This window comes from Salvelinus fontinalis, chromosome 34 (genome assembly GCF_029448725.1).
Source record: "Salvelinus fontinalis isolate EN_2023a chromosome 34, ASM2944872v1, whole genome shotgun sequence".
NCBI classification, from domain to species: domain Eukaryota; kingdom Metazoa; phylum Chordata; class Actinopteri; order Salmoniformes; family Salmonidae; genus Salvelinus; species Salvelinus fontinalis.
The window spans coordinates 12,102,413-12,120,570 of NC_074698.1; the positions used below are offsets into that span (position 1 = coordinate 12,102,413).

Sequence of the window (18,158 nt, forward strand, 5' to 3'; positions counted from 1 at the left end):
TGCCTGTCATAAATCAAAACCAGTGATGCCCACTGCAAATTCAACAAACCCACATGATCCAGTACATTGAATTTAATTGAATTACCGGTATGAACATATGGAGAAAATCACTATATAATTTCTGATTCAATAGAAGTTGAGGTGTTTGCATTACATTCAGCTGTGTATGTCGCTGATTGACAGGAAAATTGATTTTATTTGGAAAAGCTCAACTAATAGGGAAATTATTTAGGCATAAAATCAAATTAGCTTTCACCTCGAGGCACACTGGACCTTAGCATGTTTATCATACCACATCTGAGTAGACAGTTTGCTCAAGTTGGCAAACAGAAGTGGACTTCCCTTAGCTTTGCACTCAACCCTCTTTTTTAAATAAATACACAATTGGTCATTTACATTCGTTGAAAGTGTTACAAATGATGAACTAACAATTCACAACCTGCATTTTTTGGGCTTTGGTCAAATTTATTAAACACAGTCAAGGGATACAAATGCTTAATTTTCAACATTCGCCCACTCAAACATTTAATACATACAAACATAAGGAAAAACATGATATGATACAATACAATCAGTAAACGTTTTATATTTACACCAATACAGAAATAAAGAGAAACTGTTGGTAATATACATGCCTCAATTGAAGTGTTATATTAATCATGTGAACATTATGAGTGACAAATCATGTGGAATGACAGCTCCTCTCCTGTTCTGGATAGTAAATATTTCATATGAATGGGATCCTCCAACTCGGGCTAAAAGGTAGAACCTAATTTGATCAGTCGCGGAACATGGACCCGGTTCTCCTCCCGAGACAGCACTATAGCTGCCATTCTGGGAATTTCACAACTAAAAAAATAATATCTGTCACATCAAAATAAAACAGGTGCCATCACTAAGGGCTCATCTATATGAATTAATGGATGAGAATTACTAAAAACCTGAGTTCCTATTTATTAATACAAAGAGCAGTCTACTCCTTCAGAACAGACAGAGGGCACTGTGGTTCAGGGCGTGGTGTAGACTCTAGAGTAGACTTATGTAGCAAAGTGCTGAGGTATACAGGAGTAAGGCCAGCTGGCCTGTGAAAAAGTAAGGTTCTCATTGGCTAATTTGGGCCAGCCGCACATTGGGTTGCCGTTCGTATGTCTTGCGAATCGCTTCGATGGACTCAATGAGGGATTTGAAAGATGGCCTTCTCGCGGGGTCAAAGTCCCAACAATGCTGCATCAACATGCGGACCTGTTGAAAAGAAAGACAGGTTTGTTTCCCTAGGTGCATCTGGCTTACAGAAATAATGAAGACTGTGTGAGTGTTTAGCTGTATGCTTTACCTCGCTGGGACAGTCTCGGGGGCAGGGCAACCTATTGTGTTTCTCCAGCAGCTTGATCAGCACCATCACCGTCATCTGACCCCGCACGTTACCCATCATCTGAACGAACTTCTATAAAAAAAACACATACAAAACGCACACGTCACAATTAATACACTCAGCAAACCACACACTGACTGCATCATAATTATGTAAAAGGTTGGTGGCCTTGATTAAATGGATCATGCGGATTTAGATGGAGACAGAGGGTGTCATTCCGTACCACTGGAGGGCTCTGACGATATTCACAGTGGGTCAGGACCTCATAGAGCGTCACGCCAAAGGACCAAATGTCTGAAGAGAAGGAAAACTTGCTCTCCTTCAGACACTCAATTGCATACCTGTAAAATAAAGTCAAAGGTTACTGTAAGACACCTTTTTATGCACACATCTGGACTCTAAATTAGCAGCCCAGAGCCCAGCAGGGAAGTAATTACTCAATGGCTCCAGGACTCACCAGAACACAGGACTGTCTCCATCCTCACGCACGCGGTAGTAAACATCTCCCTCTGGGATGTATTTGGTAAGGCCAAAGTCCCCGATCTTCACCAGATGCTCATTCTCCACCAGTACGTTCCGGGCAGCCAAGTCCCGGTGGATGTATCGCTTCGAGTGCAGGTAATCCATCCCCTTAAAAAGGAAAAAAAGCAGAAGGAGCAGGAGGAGAGATGAGGGAGACCAAGGTGAAAGAGAGTAGCGGTTAGAGAAGAAAATAGAGTATTTTAATCTATTGTTGTATAAAACAATACTCCAATATTGGATAGCAAATCTTTAACTTGAACCCAAACAGTGTACCTGCTACAGAACTAAACAGAACCCTAGAAGGAATCTAGATTACATATATCTTTATATTACCAGCCCCCCGTGCAGTGCTCTTGTCTCACCTGGCAGATCTGCTGTGCAAAGAGGAGGCTGTGAGCCACGCCCAGGCGGTGTTTGACTAGGTACTCTCTGAGGCTGCCCAGCGGTAGAAACTCCATAATCAGCTGCACCGTCTGCCCTCCTGTAGAGACAACGAAACAGGCATTTACAGCAGTCATACATGCATACAAATGCTACCCTACACATGTAAATGTGAACAGATGCTGGAAACCCCCCCACACATGAACATGTCATATATAGGAAGGAGCCAAGCAAGAAATGTAATAAACAAGCATTGTATGAAAATGAGACTGCCAGTCATATACAGCAGGTGGATGGCAGACAGGTGAGCTTGGCTGGATCACATGCCACTCACCCAGCTCAGAGCAGCAGCCCTTGTACTTGACTATGTTGCCGTGGTAAAGAGACTTGAGGATCTCAATCTCCTTCATCCAGCCTTCACGGAGATGGCTGCCTCCCTCATGCTTCAGGGCCTTCACTGCTACATAGTCCCCTGTCCCGTCGTTGGCTGGGTCATACACATAGAGAATCACCTTCCCAAAGTGACCCTGGAGACAAAGAGAGATCACAAAGCATTCTCTCAGTTAGAGGGAGTCCAGGGAATAATGTTTTACATAACGCTAGTAGATCACAAAGTACAACAGAAGATGAAGAGCACAGAGGTGTTTATAAGAGTCACTTTGTCCTGCGGGGAAATTAACTCACCTCTCCTAAGTCCCGGATCTTTTTCAAGTAGCGTTTGAGGAAAACGTTGGGGTCAGCGTCCGGGAGAGACTCCAGGGGGGATATGTCAGGATCTGATCAGAAACCAGGAGAGCAACATTAAAGCAACACTAATCAATCACAAAAATGTGGTCAATCTAAATGCTAGAGGAGGAAACGGAGAGAAACAGACTGTGATCCAAAGAATAAAAGGAGAGGACATACTCTTGATCTGTAGTTCAGTGAGCTCTCGAAGCACAGTGCGGAAGGACGGCCTCTCCCGGGGTTCGTAGGTCAAACACATGCTAATGAAGCTGGCCAGTTCCTGCGACGAGGGCTCGGTGAGGCGACTCCGCGTCTTGTAGAAACGCTCTTTCTGTTGGCAGTAGAGAGGTCAGGGGTCAGCATGAATCACAGGCATGGTAAGAGGATGGCAGATAAATGAGTTATGATTAGAGGGAGGAGAATTGAAGGGCAGTGACGATAGGGCCATAGGTACCTCAGTGAGCGTGCTGCCACTCATGGGCAAATCTCCATTGTTGCAGATCTCTAGCAGTGTGGCTCCAAAGCTCCACTGGTCGGCAGCACTGCTGAATGGGGCACCGCTTGGCACACACTCCGGGGCGATCCATGGGATTCGCTCGACACGCTCTGTAGGGCATAGAGACAGTCTAAGTCAGACCAGGCTATATAATACCACTACATTCAGTAGGTTCATGAATCACATGGTCTCACAACACAAACTAAATAACCTCTAAAGCCTTCCTGCTAAGTGTCAATATGATGGCAAGTGCAAGACAACCAGGAAGTGGGCTTCACAGCAACCAGGAAGTGGTGTGCATAGGGCTTCTTGTGACTCAATCTGATCTAAAAGAATGAAAACCAAGCAAAATCACCAAAGACGGAAATTGAGTGTTGACAAATTAACTCACTGTGGAGAGATTCTATTTATCATGTAGTGAGTGTTGCCCAACACGGAAGTGGTCTGGTAGGAACTAACTGTTTTATTGGTCAAGTAGGAACTAACCTTCTCTGGACAGCACGCTGAGGGCGATGCCTGGATCGCTCAGCTTGACGAAGGGAAAGGAGCCCTCCTCCAGACCACGGCGAGCCACCAGAATGTTTTTGGCACAGACGTTACCATGTACCAGTTGTTTAGTCTCCTGCAGTAACCAGGTGGTAGAGGTAACAACATAAAGAACATTCAGGACACTCAATAGTGGGAGATGAGGGTTGGCAATACATTAACTATGGACACAAGGGTTTAGAGTTTGAACCGGAGGGACTATCACAGAAGACAGGAGATCAACATCCTAAAAGATCACTGTTTCATACAATGAGTGAGGAGTAATCTTAGTTTGTTGTGATGTGAGGGTATCAGGCTGACTTACGAGGTAGCTCAGGGCACTGGCCAGCTGTTTGGCTACAGTAAATTTCCACTGAGGAGTGACCAGCGCCCTTTCCCTTCGCAGGAACACATCCAGAGGCCCAAACTCCACAAACTCCTCCACCATGATGTCTGCAGACAGGTCAAAGACAAGAATTATTATCAAGGATCACACCACTTACTGTTAGAGATGACCGACACTTCACTGTATTGAGTCTAATTTAAAGGCTATGGTTTGGCTGAGAGTCAGGCTTGTGGTTGTACTGTACACCAGTCCTGTTGCCTAGTAATTCAAACAACCAATACAATTAACCTTCTGAGAGGGAAATGTCAGTGCTGAAGAAGGAAGTTGCACAGCTGAAAGAGGAAGTGTGAGGTTGAGTAGTGCCATGGTGACTTACTCTCAGATCCTTTGACAGACACTCCGTGTACAAAGACCAGGTGACTGTGAGATACTTGGCTCATCAGACTGGCTGTTTCAAAGAACGCCTACGAGAGGACAGGAAAGAGGAAGGATTATCATAACATTGTAAACAAAGGTTCACATTCAACAGAGTTGGTAAGGTTACTCATCACGCAATCAATTCCTGTAAGAGGATAATGATACATTAATGGTAACTCACTAACGCTATGTCCTTGTGGCTCTGGTCCAAGATCTTAAGAACCACTCGGATCTCTTTGCGATCAGTAAGATTGTTGTTCCACTTGTCCTCCTCATCCTCCTCCTCCACTCCGCCCCACACCAACAGACTGCCCGAGTAGATGTTGGTCCTGGTCCCACGGCCCAGATGCTGCTCCTAAGCACAGGGACAAACAGACATCAGCCATTTTAGAAGTACTGGGTACAAACCGGACAAAGATAGAGAAGAGCATCAGTGTTCAGTAGGGAAAAATGTATTGGAATTTAGTGAAACTGGGAGGTACCGCTGCAAAGTGTTTCGCTACGGTGCGCCCTACTGAATATAACCCAGGTGAAACACACACAAAGGAGGGCGCTGACAGAGAGATGTATAGAAGAGATGAATGCCCTCTCTCTCACCTGGGTGATCTCCTTGTCTTTGATCTGATGGAACCTCAGCTGAGTTAGACAGAGGGCCACAGAGTCAGGCTGAACACACTGGTCCGCACCCTGCCTCATCACCAAGAGGTTGGACAGTTCTGCAGTACACAAACACTCATTTAAATACAGTATAGGAAAACATGGACACACAACACTACCTTACAGAATAACATCTCTGTACATATGTTGAGCTGTTGTATGTCAGGGGCAGAACAACACCAATGCACATCTATAAAAAACACATCACACACAAACTAACCTGCAGGTCGGGGTAGGCAGCATTTCTTCACAGTGAAATTGTCCGTGCCAGACTTGAGCACAAAGGTCTTGAGGCTGTCGGTGAGCTCCTTGACACTGGAGAACGACCGGTCCCAGCCTTCCAGAGCAAACACTGAACCACTATGCAGGATCCTGAACTGCTTGTGGATTGCAGCTTGTCCATCCTACAGGAAGCCAGCAAAAACACACACATGCATCCAAATATAGAACTTCTACTGACATTGTATTGCTTTTTATATTTTTGGACTTTACATTTCCCATGTTCCTCGTCCTTCAGGGCTTGGTGTGGATGCACTTTTACCTGACTCTTGTTTAGAACAGCTAATATAATGCGGTGGTAGTCGAGGACGCTCCAGCGCACAAGAAAGGCTCCCTCTGCTTCCTTCCTCAGTCTCTGCAGCACAAAGTCATCACTGAAAAAGACAGTCAGAATTGTAGTGGGAGCCAGGGCAGTGTGTGTGTGTGTGTGTGTGTGTGTGTGTGTGTTACTCACTTCATTGGTCCATGGAGGCCATTGGTGGCACTGAGCACTACTCTGGGCGGAGCCACCTCGTGACACAGGTAGTGGTGTGCGTCTGCAGTAAGCCGGAAGTACCCGTCCAGGAGGGAGACGAAAGACAGAGCCTCAAGGCTGGAATTCATTTGAACCTCCTACACACATATAAACACATCATCCTCAGAAAACACCACCTACACACATTTCGCAGTCAGATACTCCGCTTCCATACAGACATACATCATATAGCCAGAAGAGGACTGGCCACCCCTCATAGCCTGGTTCCTCTCTAGGTTTCTTCCTAGGTTTGGGCCTTTCTAGGGAGTTTTTCCTAGCCACCGTGCTTCTACACCTGCATTGCTTGCTGTTTGGGGTTTTAGGCTGGGTTTCTGTACAGCACTTCGAGATATTAGCTGATGTACGAAGGGCTATATAAATAAATAAACTTAAAATAAACTTGATATAGTAAGATGCAACTTCACACACACACACACACACAAACCTAACTTGAGATCTGCACACTTGACTTAGGTTTTCGCATAAATCATGTACTGTTGTCAATGGGGGATTTGCACAAAACATTGAGCTACGTGTGTGTATGTCGAGATACGTTTGGGGTCCAACAGAAAGCAGTTGAGAGGCAGGTGCTCGAACCATAGAGAAGTTGTCCTGTTTAATGATGCTGACGTTGGCTCCAGTGATGGTGATGTGGGAGATTTCAGGGAAGTCGCAGAAAGACGTCCATGTGTCAGAGGATTTAGGTTCTTGCTGGAGAGGCGATTGCTTCACACTTTTCCGATTCCCTAAGTAATCGTTCCCAAAGTAACTGTTGGCTTGGGCCTAGAATGGATAGACACAATTTACAGAGCATCCCACAAAAGGCATACCACCAGAAACACACAAAGGCAACTCACAGTTCCAACTAGCAGTCAAAGAGCTTGATAGACATCCAATGAGACAGACATACCTTCTGCACTGTGATCTTCCTCCACTGAATCCCCTTGGTACCAGACACCATGACCTCATGCATGACCTGAGGGCCAAAGTTCTCAGGGTCAGAGGCCCCGTGAGCGTGGCTAGTGTTGAGGTAGGAGCCGCTCCCGTCACCCCCGTCCTTCCTCAGCTCCAGGTGGGCCGTGAGGAAGGTCTCAGTGCCGAAGCGGGGGGCTAGGTGCTCCAGAGTAGACAGGTATTTATACATGACCTCCTGGGAGCCCAGGCGTCCTAAGTCCACAGTGTGCTCCTGGAAGGTCTTCACAAAGTCAGCAAACACACGCCGGATACGGATCTTCGTCAGGAAGTTGTCCCTCGCTATGTGTCTGGAGAAGGATCTCGGAATGCAGCGCAGGAAGCTACAGTATGGCAAGGGGAATAAGGAAGCAAATCAAAACATTACGGCTGTGTTTGTAAAGGCAGTAGTTTCCCTATATAATGCACTAGTTTTGATAGTGAATAAGGTACCATTTTCAACACAGCCTCAGACTATAGTAATGTCTGAAACCTTGTCAAAGCCCTTCCTAAAGCAATGCACCCATCCCCTCTGACTCATGGCTTACCTGACAGACTTGGCCACTTCCTGTAGCGTGCAGCCTGAGCACAGGGCCTGGTGAGACAGGTGCAGCACAGCCATCCCCAGACTCTCATTCTTAAAGCTACTCAACTCTTCTTTTCCTTGAGCATCCTCCATCGGCGTGACATCATTCACAAAATCAAACTTTGCCTAAGAGAAACAAAAGGGAAATGACTTATTTCACAATATTAAAATGTCCATGTGACAGGAATATTATGTTAATGCACACTTCCACAGGAATATATGAATACAAACACATTTTGGATAAAACACGCCTCATTCTGAAACTCACCTGGCAGAAGAGGTATTCCAGGGAGGTCATTTCTAGTAGAGGTGAGCCCCCGTGCTCTGTCCCTGACCGTGGGGTATATCGCGCCACTGACGGCTCCTTCTCACTCAACCCATGCCAGTTCCGAAAGTAAAACCTGGGAACAGAAAGAGAAAATTCCCTTAATAAATATGCCTGTACGTAAAAGCATACAGTGCATCGTCGACCCATACAGACAGATTCTAACTCTCTCACACACACACACATACACACTATAAAAACAGTTGGCTGGTATGCCCTCGCCCTTCTGAGCGGTCGGCTGTGAATGCCCTCACCCGCTAGCACAATTACACTGACTGGGATTTGGGTTCTGACCTTCCACAGGATGTTCATACAGAACAATGCTAATGCTTCTCTGGGTTCTGATCCTCCACAGGATGTTCGCTCAGAACAATGCTAATGCTTCTCTAGGTTCTGATCCTCCACAGGATGTCCGCTCAGAACAATGCTGATGCTTCTCTGGGTTCTGATCCTCCACAGGATGTCCGCTCAGAACAATGCTGATGCTTCTCAGGGTTCTGATCCTCCACAGGATGTCCGCTCAGAACAATGCTGATGCTTCTCAGGGTTCTGATCCTCCAAAAGATGTCCGGTCAGAACAATTGTTTTATTTTATTTCTCCTTTATTTAACCAGGTAGGCCAGTTGAGAACAAGTTCTCATTTACAACTGCGACCTGGCCAAGATAAAGCAAAGCAGTGCGACAGAAACAACAACACAGTTACACAAACAAATGTACAGTCAATAACACAAAATAAAAATAGAAAAATCTATGTACAGAGTGTGCAGATGTAGAAGAGTAGGGAGGTAAGGCCCTAAATAATTACAATTTAGCATTAATACTGGAGTGATAGATATGCAGATGATGATGTGCAAGTGAGATACTGGGGTGCAAAAGAGCAAGAGGGTAAGTAATAATATGGGGATGAGGTAGTCGGGTGTGCTATTTACAGATGGGCTGTGTACAGGTGCAGTGATCGGTAAGCTGCTCTGACAGCTGATGCTTAAAGTTAGAGAGGGAGACATAAGACTCCAGCTTGCATTTTGTTCCAATCATTGGCAGCAGAGAACTGGAAGGAAAGGCGGCCAAAGGAGGAATTGGCTTTGGGGGTGACCAGTGAAATATACCTGCTGGAGCGCGTGCTACGGGTGGGTGTTGCTATGGTGACCAGTGAGCTGAGATAAGGCGGGGCTTTACCTAGCAAAGATTTATAGATGACCTGGAGCCACTGGGTTTGGCGACGGATATGTAGTGAGGGCCAGCCAACGAGAGCATACAGATCGCAGTGGTGGGTAGTATATGGGGCTGGTGATAAAACGGATGGCACTGTGATAGACTACATCCATCACAGAATGACGATGCTTCTCTGGGTTCTGACCCGCCACAGGATGTCCGGTCAGAACAATGACGATGCTTCTCTTTTCAGGGTTTTAATTTCCTTTTCCTCTTCACACACTTCTGGTCATATAACATGAATCTAGACTGGGAGTAAATCTGGGTGGAATAGTACTTGTGTTACTCCAAATTAATTATGGTTATTTTGATGCACGCACCACATTCAGGTATTCTTGTTGCTGTCCACAATAAAAATCGATGTCAGAAATGTGCGTCTTCTTTCTTCGGACAAAGATAACACTCTGACCTGAGTGGGTGCAGTGTCCAGTTGCGCCTTTCCAAGAGCTCTGATTGGTTGGGAACGGCAGGGCTAACTAAGGTAGGCTGAACAGCCAAACTAACGGGACTCAAGGGAAAATGAAGGGAGTGTGAGGGAAATGTAGGTTGAAAGGAGGGGACGGGATGGCCTTTTTTAAACACACACACACGCACACACTAACCTCATGCGATAATGGAGTGTCAGGCTTGTCTGCTCTTGTGGGTTGAAAAAATGGTTGGGACTGTACCAGCAGTGGGATTCAGGGTCATACATGGAAAACAGGACATGGCACAGTGGAGTGATACCTAGGGGGACAGATATATAGGTTACGCACACCTTGGATTCACCCTTTCAATGACATACAGTGCATTCGGAAAGTACACTTTTCACTTTTTCCACATTTTGTTACAGTACAGCCTTATTCTAAAGTGGATTAAATAAAAAAATGTCCTCATCAATCTACACACAAAACTCCATAATGACAAAGTGAAAATAGGTTTTTAGACATTTTTGCAAATGTAAAAACAAAAAACTCTAATACCTTATTTACATAAGAATTCAGACCCTTTGCTATGAGACTCAAAATTGAGCCCAGGTGCATCCTGTTTCCATTGATCATCTTTGAGAAGTTTTATTCAACTTGATTGGAGTTCACCTGTGGTAAATTCAATTGATTGGACATGATTTAGAAAGGCCCACACCTGTCTATATAAGGTCGCCCAGTTGACAGTGCATGCCAGAGCAAAAACCAAGCCATGAGGTCGAAGGAATTGTACACAGAGCTCCGAGACAGGCTTGTGTCGAGGCACAAATCTGGGGAAGGGTACCAAAACCTTTCTGCAGCTTTGAAGGTCCCCAAGAACACAGTGGCCTCCATCATTCTTAAATGGAAGAAGTTTGGAAACAGGACTCTAGGACTCTTCCTAGAGCTGGCCGCCCAGCCAAACTGAGCAATCGGGGGAGTAGGGCCTTGGTCAGGGAGGTGACCAAGAACCCGATGGTCACTCTGACAGAGCTCTAGAGTTCCTCTGTGGAGATGGGAGAAACTTCCAGAAGGACAACCATCTCTGCAGCAATCCACTAAATCAGACCTTTGTGGTAGAGTGGCCAGATGGAAGCCACTCCTCAGTAGAAGGCACATTAAATCCTGCTTGGAGTTTGCCAAAAGGCACCTAAAGCCTCTCAGACCATGAGAAACTAGATCCTCTGGTCTGATGAAACCAAGATTGAACTCTTGGGCCTGAATACCAAGCATCACGTTTGGAGTAGAGGTCGACCGATTATGATTTTTCAACGGCGATACCGATTATTGGAGGACCAAAAAAAGCCGATACCGATTAATCGTACGATTTTTTTAAATGTATTTGTAATAATGACAATTACAACAATACTGAATAAACACTTATTTTAACTTAATATAATACATCAATAAAATCTATTTAGCCTCGAATAAATAATGAAACATGTTCAATTTGGTTTAAATAATGCAAAAACAAAGTGTTGGAGAAGAAAGTAAAAGTGCAAAATGTGCCATGTAAGAAAGCTAATGTTTAAGTTCCTTGCTCAGAACATGAGAACATATGAAAGCTGGTGGTTCCTTTTAACATGAGTCTAAAATATTCCCAGGTAAGAAGTTTAGGGGTTAGTTATTTTAGGAATTATAGGACTATTTCTCTCTATACCATTTGTATTTCATTAACCTTTGACTATTGGATGTTCTTATAGGAACTTTAGTATTGCCAGTGTAACAGTATAGCTTCCATCCCTCTCCTCGCTCCAACCTGGGCTCAAACCAGGAACACAACGACAACAGCCACCCTCGAAGCAGCGTTACCCAAGCAGAGCAAGGGGAATAACTACTCCAAGTCTCAGAGCGAGTGACGTTTGAAACGCTATTAGCGCGCACTCCGCTAACTAGCTAGCCATTTCACATCGGTTACACCAGCCTAATCTCGGGAGTTGATAGGCTTGAAGCACAGCGAAGAGCTTCTGGCAAAATGCAGGAAAGTGCTGTTTGAATGAATGCTTACGAGCCTGCTGCTGCCTACCATTGCTCAGTCAGACTGCTCTATCAAATCATAGACTTAGTTATAACATAATAACACACAGAAATACGAGCCTTAGGTCATTAATATGGTCGAATCCGGAAACTATCATCTCGAAAACAAGACATTTATTCTTTCAGTGAAATACGGAACCGTTCCGTATTTTATCTAACGGGTGGCATCCATAAGTCTAAATATTCCTGTTACATTGCACAACCTTCAATGTTATGTCATAATTACGTAAAATTCTGGCAAATTAGGCGGCCCAAACTGTTGCATATACACTGACTCTGCGTGCAATGAACGCAAGAGAAGTGACACAATTTCACCTGGTTAATATTGCCTGCTAACCTGGATTTCTTTTAGCTAAATATGTAGGTTTAAAAATATATACTTCTGTGTATTGATTTTAAGAAAGGCATTGATGTTTATGGTTAGGTACACATTGGAGCAACGATATGCACCGCATCGATTATATGCAACGCAGGACACGCTAGATAAACTAGTAATATCATCAACCATGTGTAGTTAACTAGAGATTATGATTGATTGATTGAATGTTTTTTATAAGATAAGTTTAATGCTAGCTAGCAACTTACCATGGCTTCTACTGCATTCGCGTAACAGGCAGGCTCCGCGTGGAGTGCAATGTAATCAGGTGGTTAGAGCGTTGGACTAGTTAACTGTAAGGTTGCAAGATTGAGGTAAAAAGGTACAAATCTGTCGTTCTGCCCCTGAACGAGGCAGTTAACCCACTGTTCCTAGGCCGTCATTGAAAATAAGAATGTGTTCTTAACTGACTTGCCAAGTTAAATAAAGATTAAATAAAGGTGTAAAAAATAAAACAATATATTTTTTAAATCGACCAAATCGGTGTCCAAAAATACTGATTTCCGATTGTTATGAAAACTTGAAATCGGCCCTAATTAATCTGCCATTCCGATTAATCGGTCGACCTCTAGTTTGGAGGAAACCTGGCACCCTCCCTACGGTGAAGCATGGTGGTGGCAGCAATATGCTGTAGGGATGTTCTTCATCAGTAGGGACTGGGAGACTAGTCAGAATCGAGGGAAAGATGAACAGAGCAAAGTACATTGTTGATGAAAACCTGCTCCAGAGCGCTCAGGACCTCAGACTGGGGTGAAAGTTCACCTTCCAACAGGACAATGACTCTAAGCACACAGCCAAGACAATGCAGGAGTAGCTTCGGGACAAGTCGATGAATGTCCCGATTGAACATCTCTGGAGAGACTTGAAAATAGCTGTTCAGCAACACTCCCCATCCAACCTGACAGAGCTTGAAGGATCTGCAGAGAAGAATGGGAGAAACTCCCCTGATACTGGTGTGCCAAGCTTGTAGCGTCATACCCAAGAAGACCCGAGGCTGTAATTGCTGCCAAAGGTGCTTCAACAAAGTACTGAGTAAAGGGTCTGAATACTTATGTAAATGTGATATTTCAGTTTTTTTTTGATACATTTGCAAGCATTTCTAAAAACCTGTTTCTGCTTAATCATTATGGGGTAATGTGTAAGATTTATGAGGAAAATAAACTATTGAATCCATTTTAGAATAAGGCTGTAACGTAACAAAATGTGGAAAAAGTGATGGGGTCTGAATGCTTTCCCGAATGCCCTGTAAAACCCAGATTCCTGGAGTCATCAACTCAAACACACCCTTACGTGCCAGGCTGCCAATGTCCTCAAACATGAGCAAACAGAACACCACACAGCTAACCGGAGAGCCCTAAATTATTTTTCAATACTCACACAAAATATTGTTTCATGAAAAAAATAAATGACACTTGTTCTTACCCACAGTCTGTGCTGCAGAGATGGAAAGCTCCTCAGCTGTCACTTTACCCTCTGTGTGGGTCAGATAGCGCTCCCCTCCCTTGGTCCAAAACAGATAGACATGGACGCCTGGTCCCTGAGGAGGCTCACACTGGCCTGTGGATGACCCTGTCCTGGTACTCTTGGAGTGGCCACTTCGAGACATCATGGACCAGGCTGGGTCACTACACCTGTCCCAGGGAGGAAGTAAGAGAAAAGTATTTCACTGTAATCAATTACATGGTAACAAATCCAGAGAACAATTAAGGACATGCGTTTTATACTTTATACATGGGTTTTGTTAATATCAACAACAAAATTTATACTCAAATACAATGTAAGCCTTATTGTAGCGAGTAAGCACATCTGGATCAAATAGATTTGTTACCGTTCAGCATTATTGCCATGTTCTGAGAACTCGCGATATGATCCAATATTTTCTATTAAGGCCTTCCGGGTAGTGCACATGAACATCAGTAAAGACATACATTTAACTATTAACATGACACGAAAATCCGGATATAATTTATCCAATGTTTCCACATCATTTTCTAAATCTATTCTCACCAATACATGAATCACTTCGTCGTCGAACTGATTGCTCACGGATATGGTGGAATATAGCCTTATGTGTACTGTAAACAATTGTAAACCACAGGCATAATGCCTACTTCCTATAATACTGATATAGTATGCTTTATCCGCCAATGCCGGGTATTTGTAACTTGTATTGCACATTTGTCAAACTACAGGTTTCTTACCATTTAGTTGCGTCCCTAAAACGTATAGTTAGAAAATCCAATACAGGTTGAACCGAAGTCCACTCTTCGTATGATTTCCTAATGCGTGTTTCCCCTACTCCTACGCATTCCGGTGAAGCGCATAGATAGAGAAGTCAGCTACCAGACGAAAACACCGAAAGACACTTTTGGCCACTCCCCTTGAACCAGCTGTACTACAGTAGTCTTGTGACATAGCTCAAATCAAGTCGTATTTATCACATGCGTCGAATTCAAACGTTTGTAGACCTTATCGTGAAATGCTTACTTACAATCCCTTAACCAACATTGCAGTTCAAGAAATACACTACCGTTCAAAAGTTTGGGGTCACTTATACATTTATTTGTTTTCCATGAAAACATACATGAAATGAGTTTCACAATGAATAGGAAATATAGTCAAGATGTTGACAAAGTTATAAATAATGATTTTTAATTGAAATAATAATTGTGTCTTTCAAACTTTGCTTTCATCAAAAAATCCTCAATTTGTAGCAATTACAGCCTTGCAGACGTTTGGCATTCTAGTTGTCAATTTGTTGAGGTAATCTAAAGAGATTTCACCCCATGCTTCCTGAAGCATCTCCCACAAATTGGATTGGCTTGATGGGCACTTCCTACAGTACCATACGGTCAAGCTGCTCACACAACAGCTCAGTAGGGTTGAGATCCGATGACTGCTGTCCACTCCTTATAGACAGTTATTAGTTATTGCATAGTTTGGAGCTGTGCTTTGGGTCATTGTACTGTTGTAGGAGGAAATTGGCTTCAAGTAAGCGCCATCCACAGGGTATGGCATGGCATTGCAAAATGGAGTGATAGCCTTCCTTCTTGAAGATTCCTTTTAATCTGTACAAATCTCCAACTTTACCACCACCAAAGCACCCCCAGACCATCACATTGCCTCCACCATGCTTGACAGATGGCGTCAAGCACTCCTCCAGCATCTTTTCATTTTTTCTGCGTCTCACAAATGTTCTTCTTTGTGATCCGAACACCTCAAACTTAGATTTGTCTGTCCATAACACTTTTTCCCAATCTTCCTCTGTCCAGTGTCTGTTCTTTTGCCCATCTTAATCTTTTATTTTTATTGGCCAGTCTGAGATATGGCTTTTTCTTTGCAACTCTGCCTAGAGGGCCAGCATCCCGTAGTCGCGTCTTTACTGTTGACGTTGCGGGTACTATTTAATGAAGCTGCCAGTTGAGGATTTGTGAGGCATCTGTTTCTCAAACTAGACTCTAATGTATTTGTCCTCTTGCTCAGTTGTGCACCAGGGACTACTACTCCTCTTTCTATTCTGGTTAGAGCCAGTTTGCGCTGTTCTTTGAAGGGAGTAGTACACAGCGTTGTACGAGATGTTCAGTTTCTTGGCAATTTCTCGCATGGAATAGCCTTCATTTCTCAGAACAAGAATAGACTGATGAGTTCCAGAGGAAAGTTCTTTGTTTCTGGACATTTTGAGCCTATAATCTAACCCATAAATGCTGATGCTCCAGATACTCAACTAGTCTAAAGGCCAGTTTTATTGCTTCGTTAATCAGAACAACAGTTTTCAGCTGTGCTAACATAATTGCAAAAGGGTTTTCTAATGATCCATTAGCCATTTAAAATGATAAACTTGGATTAGCTAACACAACGTGCCATTGGAACACAAGAGTGATGGTTGCTGATAATGGGCCTCTGTACGCCTATCTAAACTCAGCAAAAAAATAAACGTCCCTTTTTCAGGACCCTGTCTTTCAAAGATAATTAGTAAAAAAACAAATAACTTCACAGATCTTCATTGTAAAGGGTTTAAACACTGTTTCCCATGCTTGTTCAATGAATGATAAACAATTAATGAACATGCACCTGTGGAACGGTCGTTAAGACACTAACAGCTTACAGACGGTAGGCAATTAAGGTCACAGTTATGAAAACTTAGGACACTAAAGAGGCCTTTCTACTGACTCTGAAAAACACCAAAAGAAAGATGCCCAGGGTCCCTGCTCATCTGCATGAACTTGCCTTTGGCATGCTGCAAGGAGGCATGAGGACTGCAGATGTAGCCAGGGCAATAAATTGCAATGGCCGTACTTTGAGACGCCTAAGGCAGCGCTACAGGGAGACAGGACGGACAGCTGATCGTCCTCGCAGTGGTAGACCACGTGTAACAACACCTGCACAGGATTGGTACATCCGAACATCACACCTGTGTGACAGGTACAGGATGGCAACAACAACTGCCCGAGTTACACCAGGAACGCGCAATCCCTCCATCAGTGCTCAGACTGTCCGCAATAGGCTGAGAGAGGCTGGACTGAGGGCTTGTAGGCGTTGTAAAGGCAGGTCCTCAACCAGACATCACCGGCAACAATGTCGCCTATGGGCACAAACCCACCATCGCTGGACCAGACAGGACTGGCAAAACGTGTTCACTGACGAGTTGCGGTTTTGTCTCACCAGAGGTGAAGGTCGGATTCGCGTTTATCATCGAAGGAATGAGCGTTACACTGAGGCCTGTACTCTGGAGCGGAATCGATTTGGAGGTGGAGGGTCTGTCATCATGGTCTGGGGTGGTGTGTCACAGCATCATCGGACTGAGCTTGTTGTCATTGCAGGCAATCTCAACGCTGTGCGTTACAGGGAAGACATCCTCCTCCCTCATGTGGTACCCTTCCTGCAGGCTCATCCTGACATGACCCTCCAGCATGACAATGCCACCAGCCATACTGCTCGTTCTGCGCGTGATTTCCTCCAAGACAGGAATGTCAGTGTTCTGTCATGGCCAGAGCCCGGATCTCAATCCCATTGAGCACGTCTGGGAGCTGTTGGATCGGAGGGTGAGGGCTAGGGCCATTCCCACTTGAAATGTCCGGGAACTTGCTGGTGCCTTGTAGGAAGATGGGGTAACATCTCACAGCAAGAACTGGCAAATCTGGTGTAATTAATGGACAAAAAAAATTGATTTTCTTTCAAAAACAAGGCCATTTCTAAATGACCCCAAACTTTTGAACGGTAGGGTAGGTGTAGACCTTATCGTGAAATGCTTACTTACAAGCCCTTAACCAACAGTGCAGTTCAAGAAATAGTTAAGAAAATATTTACTAAATAAAATAGTAAAAATAAAAAAGGAACACAGTAGAATTACATAACAATAAGAGGCTATATACAGGAGACACCGGTACCGAGTAAATGTGCGGGGGGTACAGGTTAGTCGAGGTAATTTGTACATGTAGGTAGGGGAAAGTGACTATGCAAAGATGATAAACAGCGAGTAGCATCAGTGTCAAAACAAAAGCGGGGGTCAAAGTAAATAGTCTGGGTGGCCATTTGATTAATTGTTCAGAAGTCTTATAGCTTGGGGATAGAAGCTGATCAGGAGCCTTTTGGACCTAGACTTGGCGCTCCAGTAGCGTCTATGACGTTGGTGACAGGAGTCTTTGACTATTTCTTGGGCCTTCCTCTGACACCGCCTGGTATATAGGTCCTGGACGGCAGGAAGCTTGGCCCCAGTGATGTATTGGGCCGTACGCACCACCCTCTGTAGCGTCTTATGGTCAGATACCGAGCAGTTGCCATATGAGACCGTGATGCAACCAGTCAGGATGCTCTCGATGGTGCAGCTGTATAACTTTTTGAGGATCTGGGGACCCATGCCAAACTGTTTCAGTCTCCTGAGGATAAAAAGGTGTTGTCGTGCCCTCTTCACGACTGTCTTGGTGTGGTTGGACAATATTAGTTTGTTGCACTAAGCATTATAATCCGATGGAAGACAGGTGAAACGATCTTAC

At 44.3% G+C, this 18,158-nt stretch overlaps 1 protein-coding gene across 1 annotated transcript; it reads right to left on the minus strand.

Moving 5' to 3' along the window:
* Positions 1–59: 59 nt before the first annotated feature.
* Positions 60–18,102, minus strand: LOC129833135 (non-receptor tyrosine-protein kinase TYK2-like). Its single transcript, XM_055897461.1, has 24 exons — positions 14,367–18,102; positions 13,588–13,796; positions 9,912–10,035; positions 8,041–8,173; positions 7,735–7,898; positions 7,146–7,530; positions 6,833–7,018; positions 6,176–6,333; positions 5,984–6,095; positions 5,663–5,846; positions 5,383–5,501; positions 4,967–5,140; positions 4,745–4,832; positions 4,348–4,475; positions 3,984–4,119; positions 3,456–3,607; positions 3,182–3,332; positions 2,960–3,051; positions 2,610–2,802; positions 2,257–2,375; positions 1,830–2,002; positions 1,596–1,713; positions 1,334–1,444; positions 60–1,242 (listed from the first exon to the last, which is right to left on the minus strand). Exons 2-24 carry the CDS (start codon positions 13,772–13,774, stop codon positions 1,102–1,104), a joined length of 3,528 nt encoding a protein of 1,175 aa, XP_055753436.1. The 5' UTR covers positions 13,775–13,796; positions 14,367–18,102; the 3' UTR covers positions 60–1,101.
* Positions 18,103–18,158: the final 56 nt, after the last annotated feature.

Excerpts from the sequence above, each read along its gene's own strand:
- LOC129833135 (XM_055897461.1), bottom strand. The coding sequence starts at position 13,774 with ATGATGTCTCGAAGTGGCCACTCCAAGAGTACCAGGACAGGGTCATCC. Across the intron at positions 3,608-3,983 it reads CAGCGTGCTGTCCAGAGAAG|AGCGTGTCGAGCGAATCCCA; the intron begins GTTAGTTCCTAC and ends TATGCCCTACAG. Across the intron at positions 2,803-2,959 it reads AGATCCGGGACTTAGGAGAG|GGTCACTTTGGGAAGGTGAT; the intron begins GTGAGTTAATTT and ends CTTTGTCTCCAG.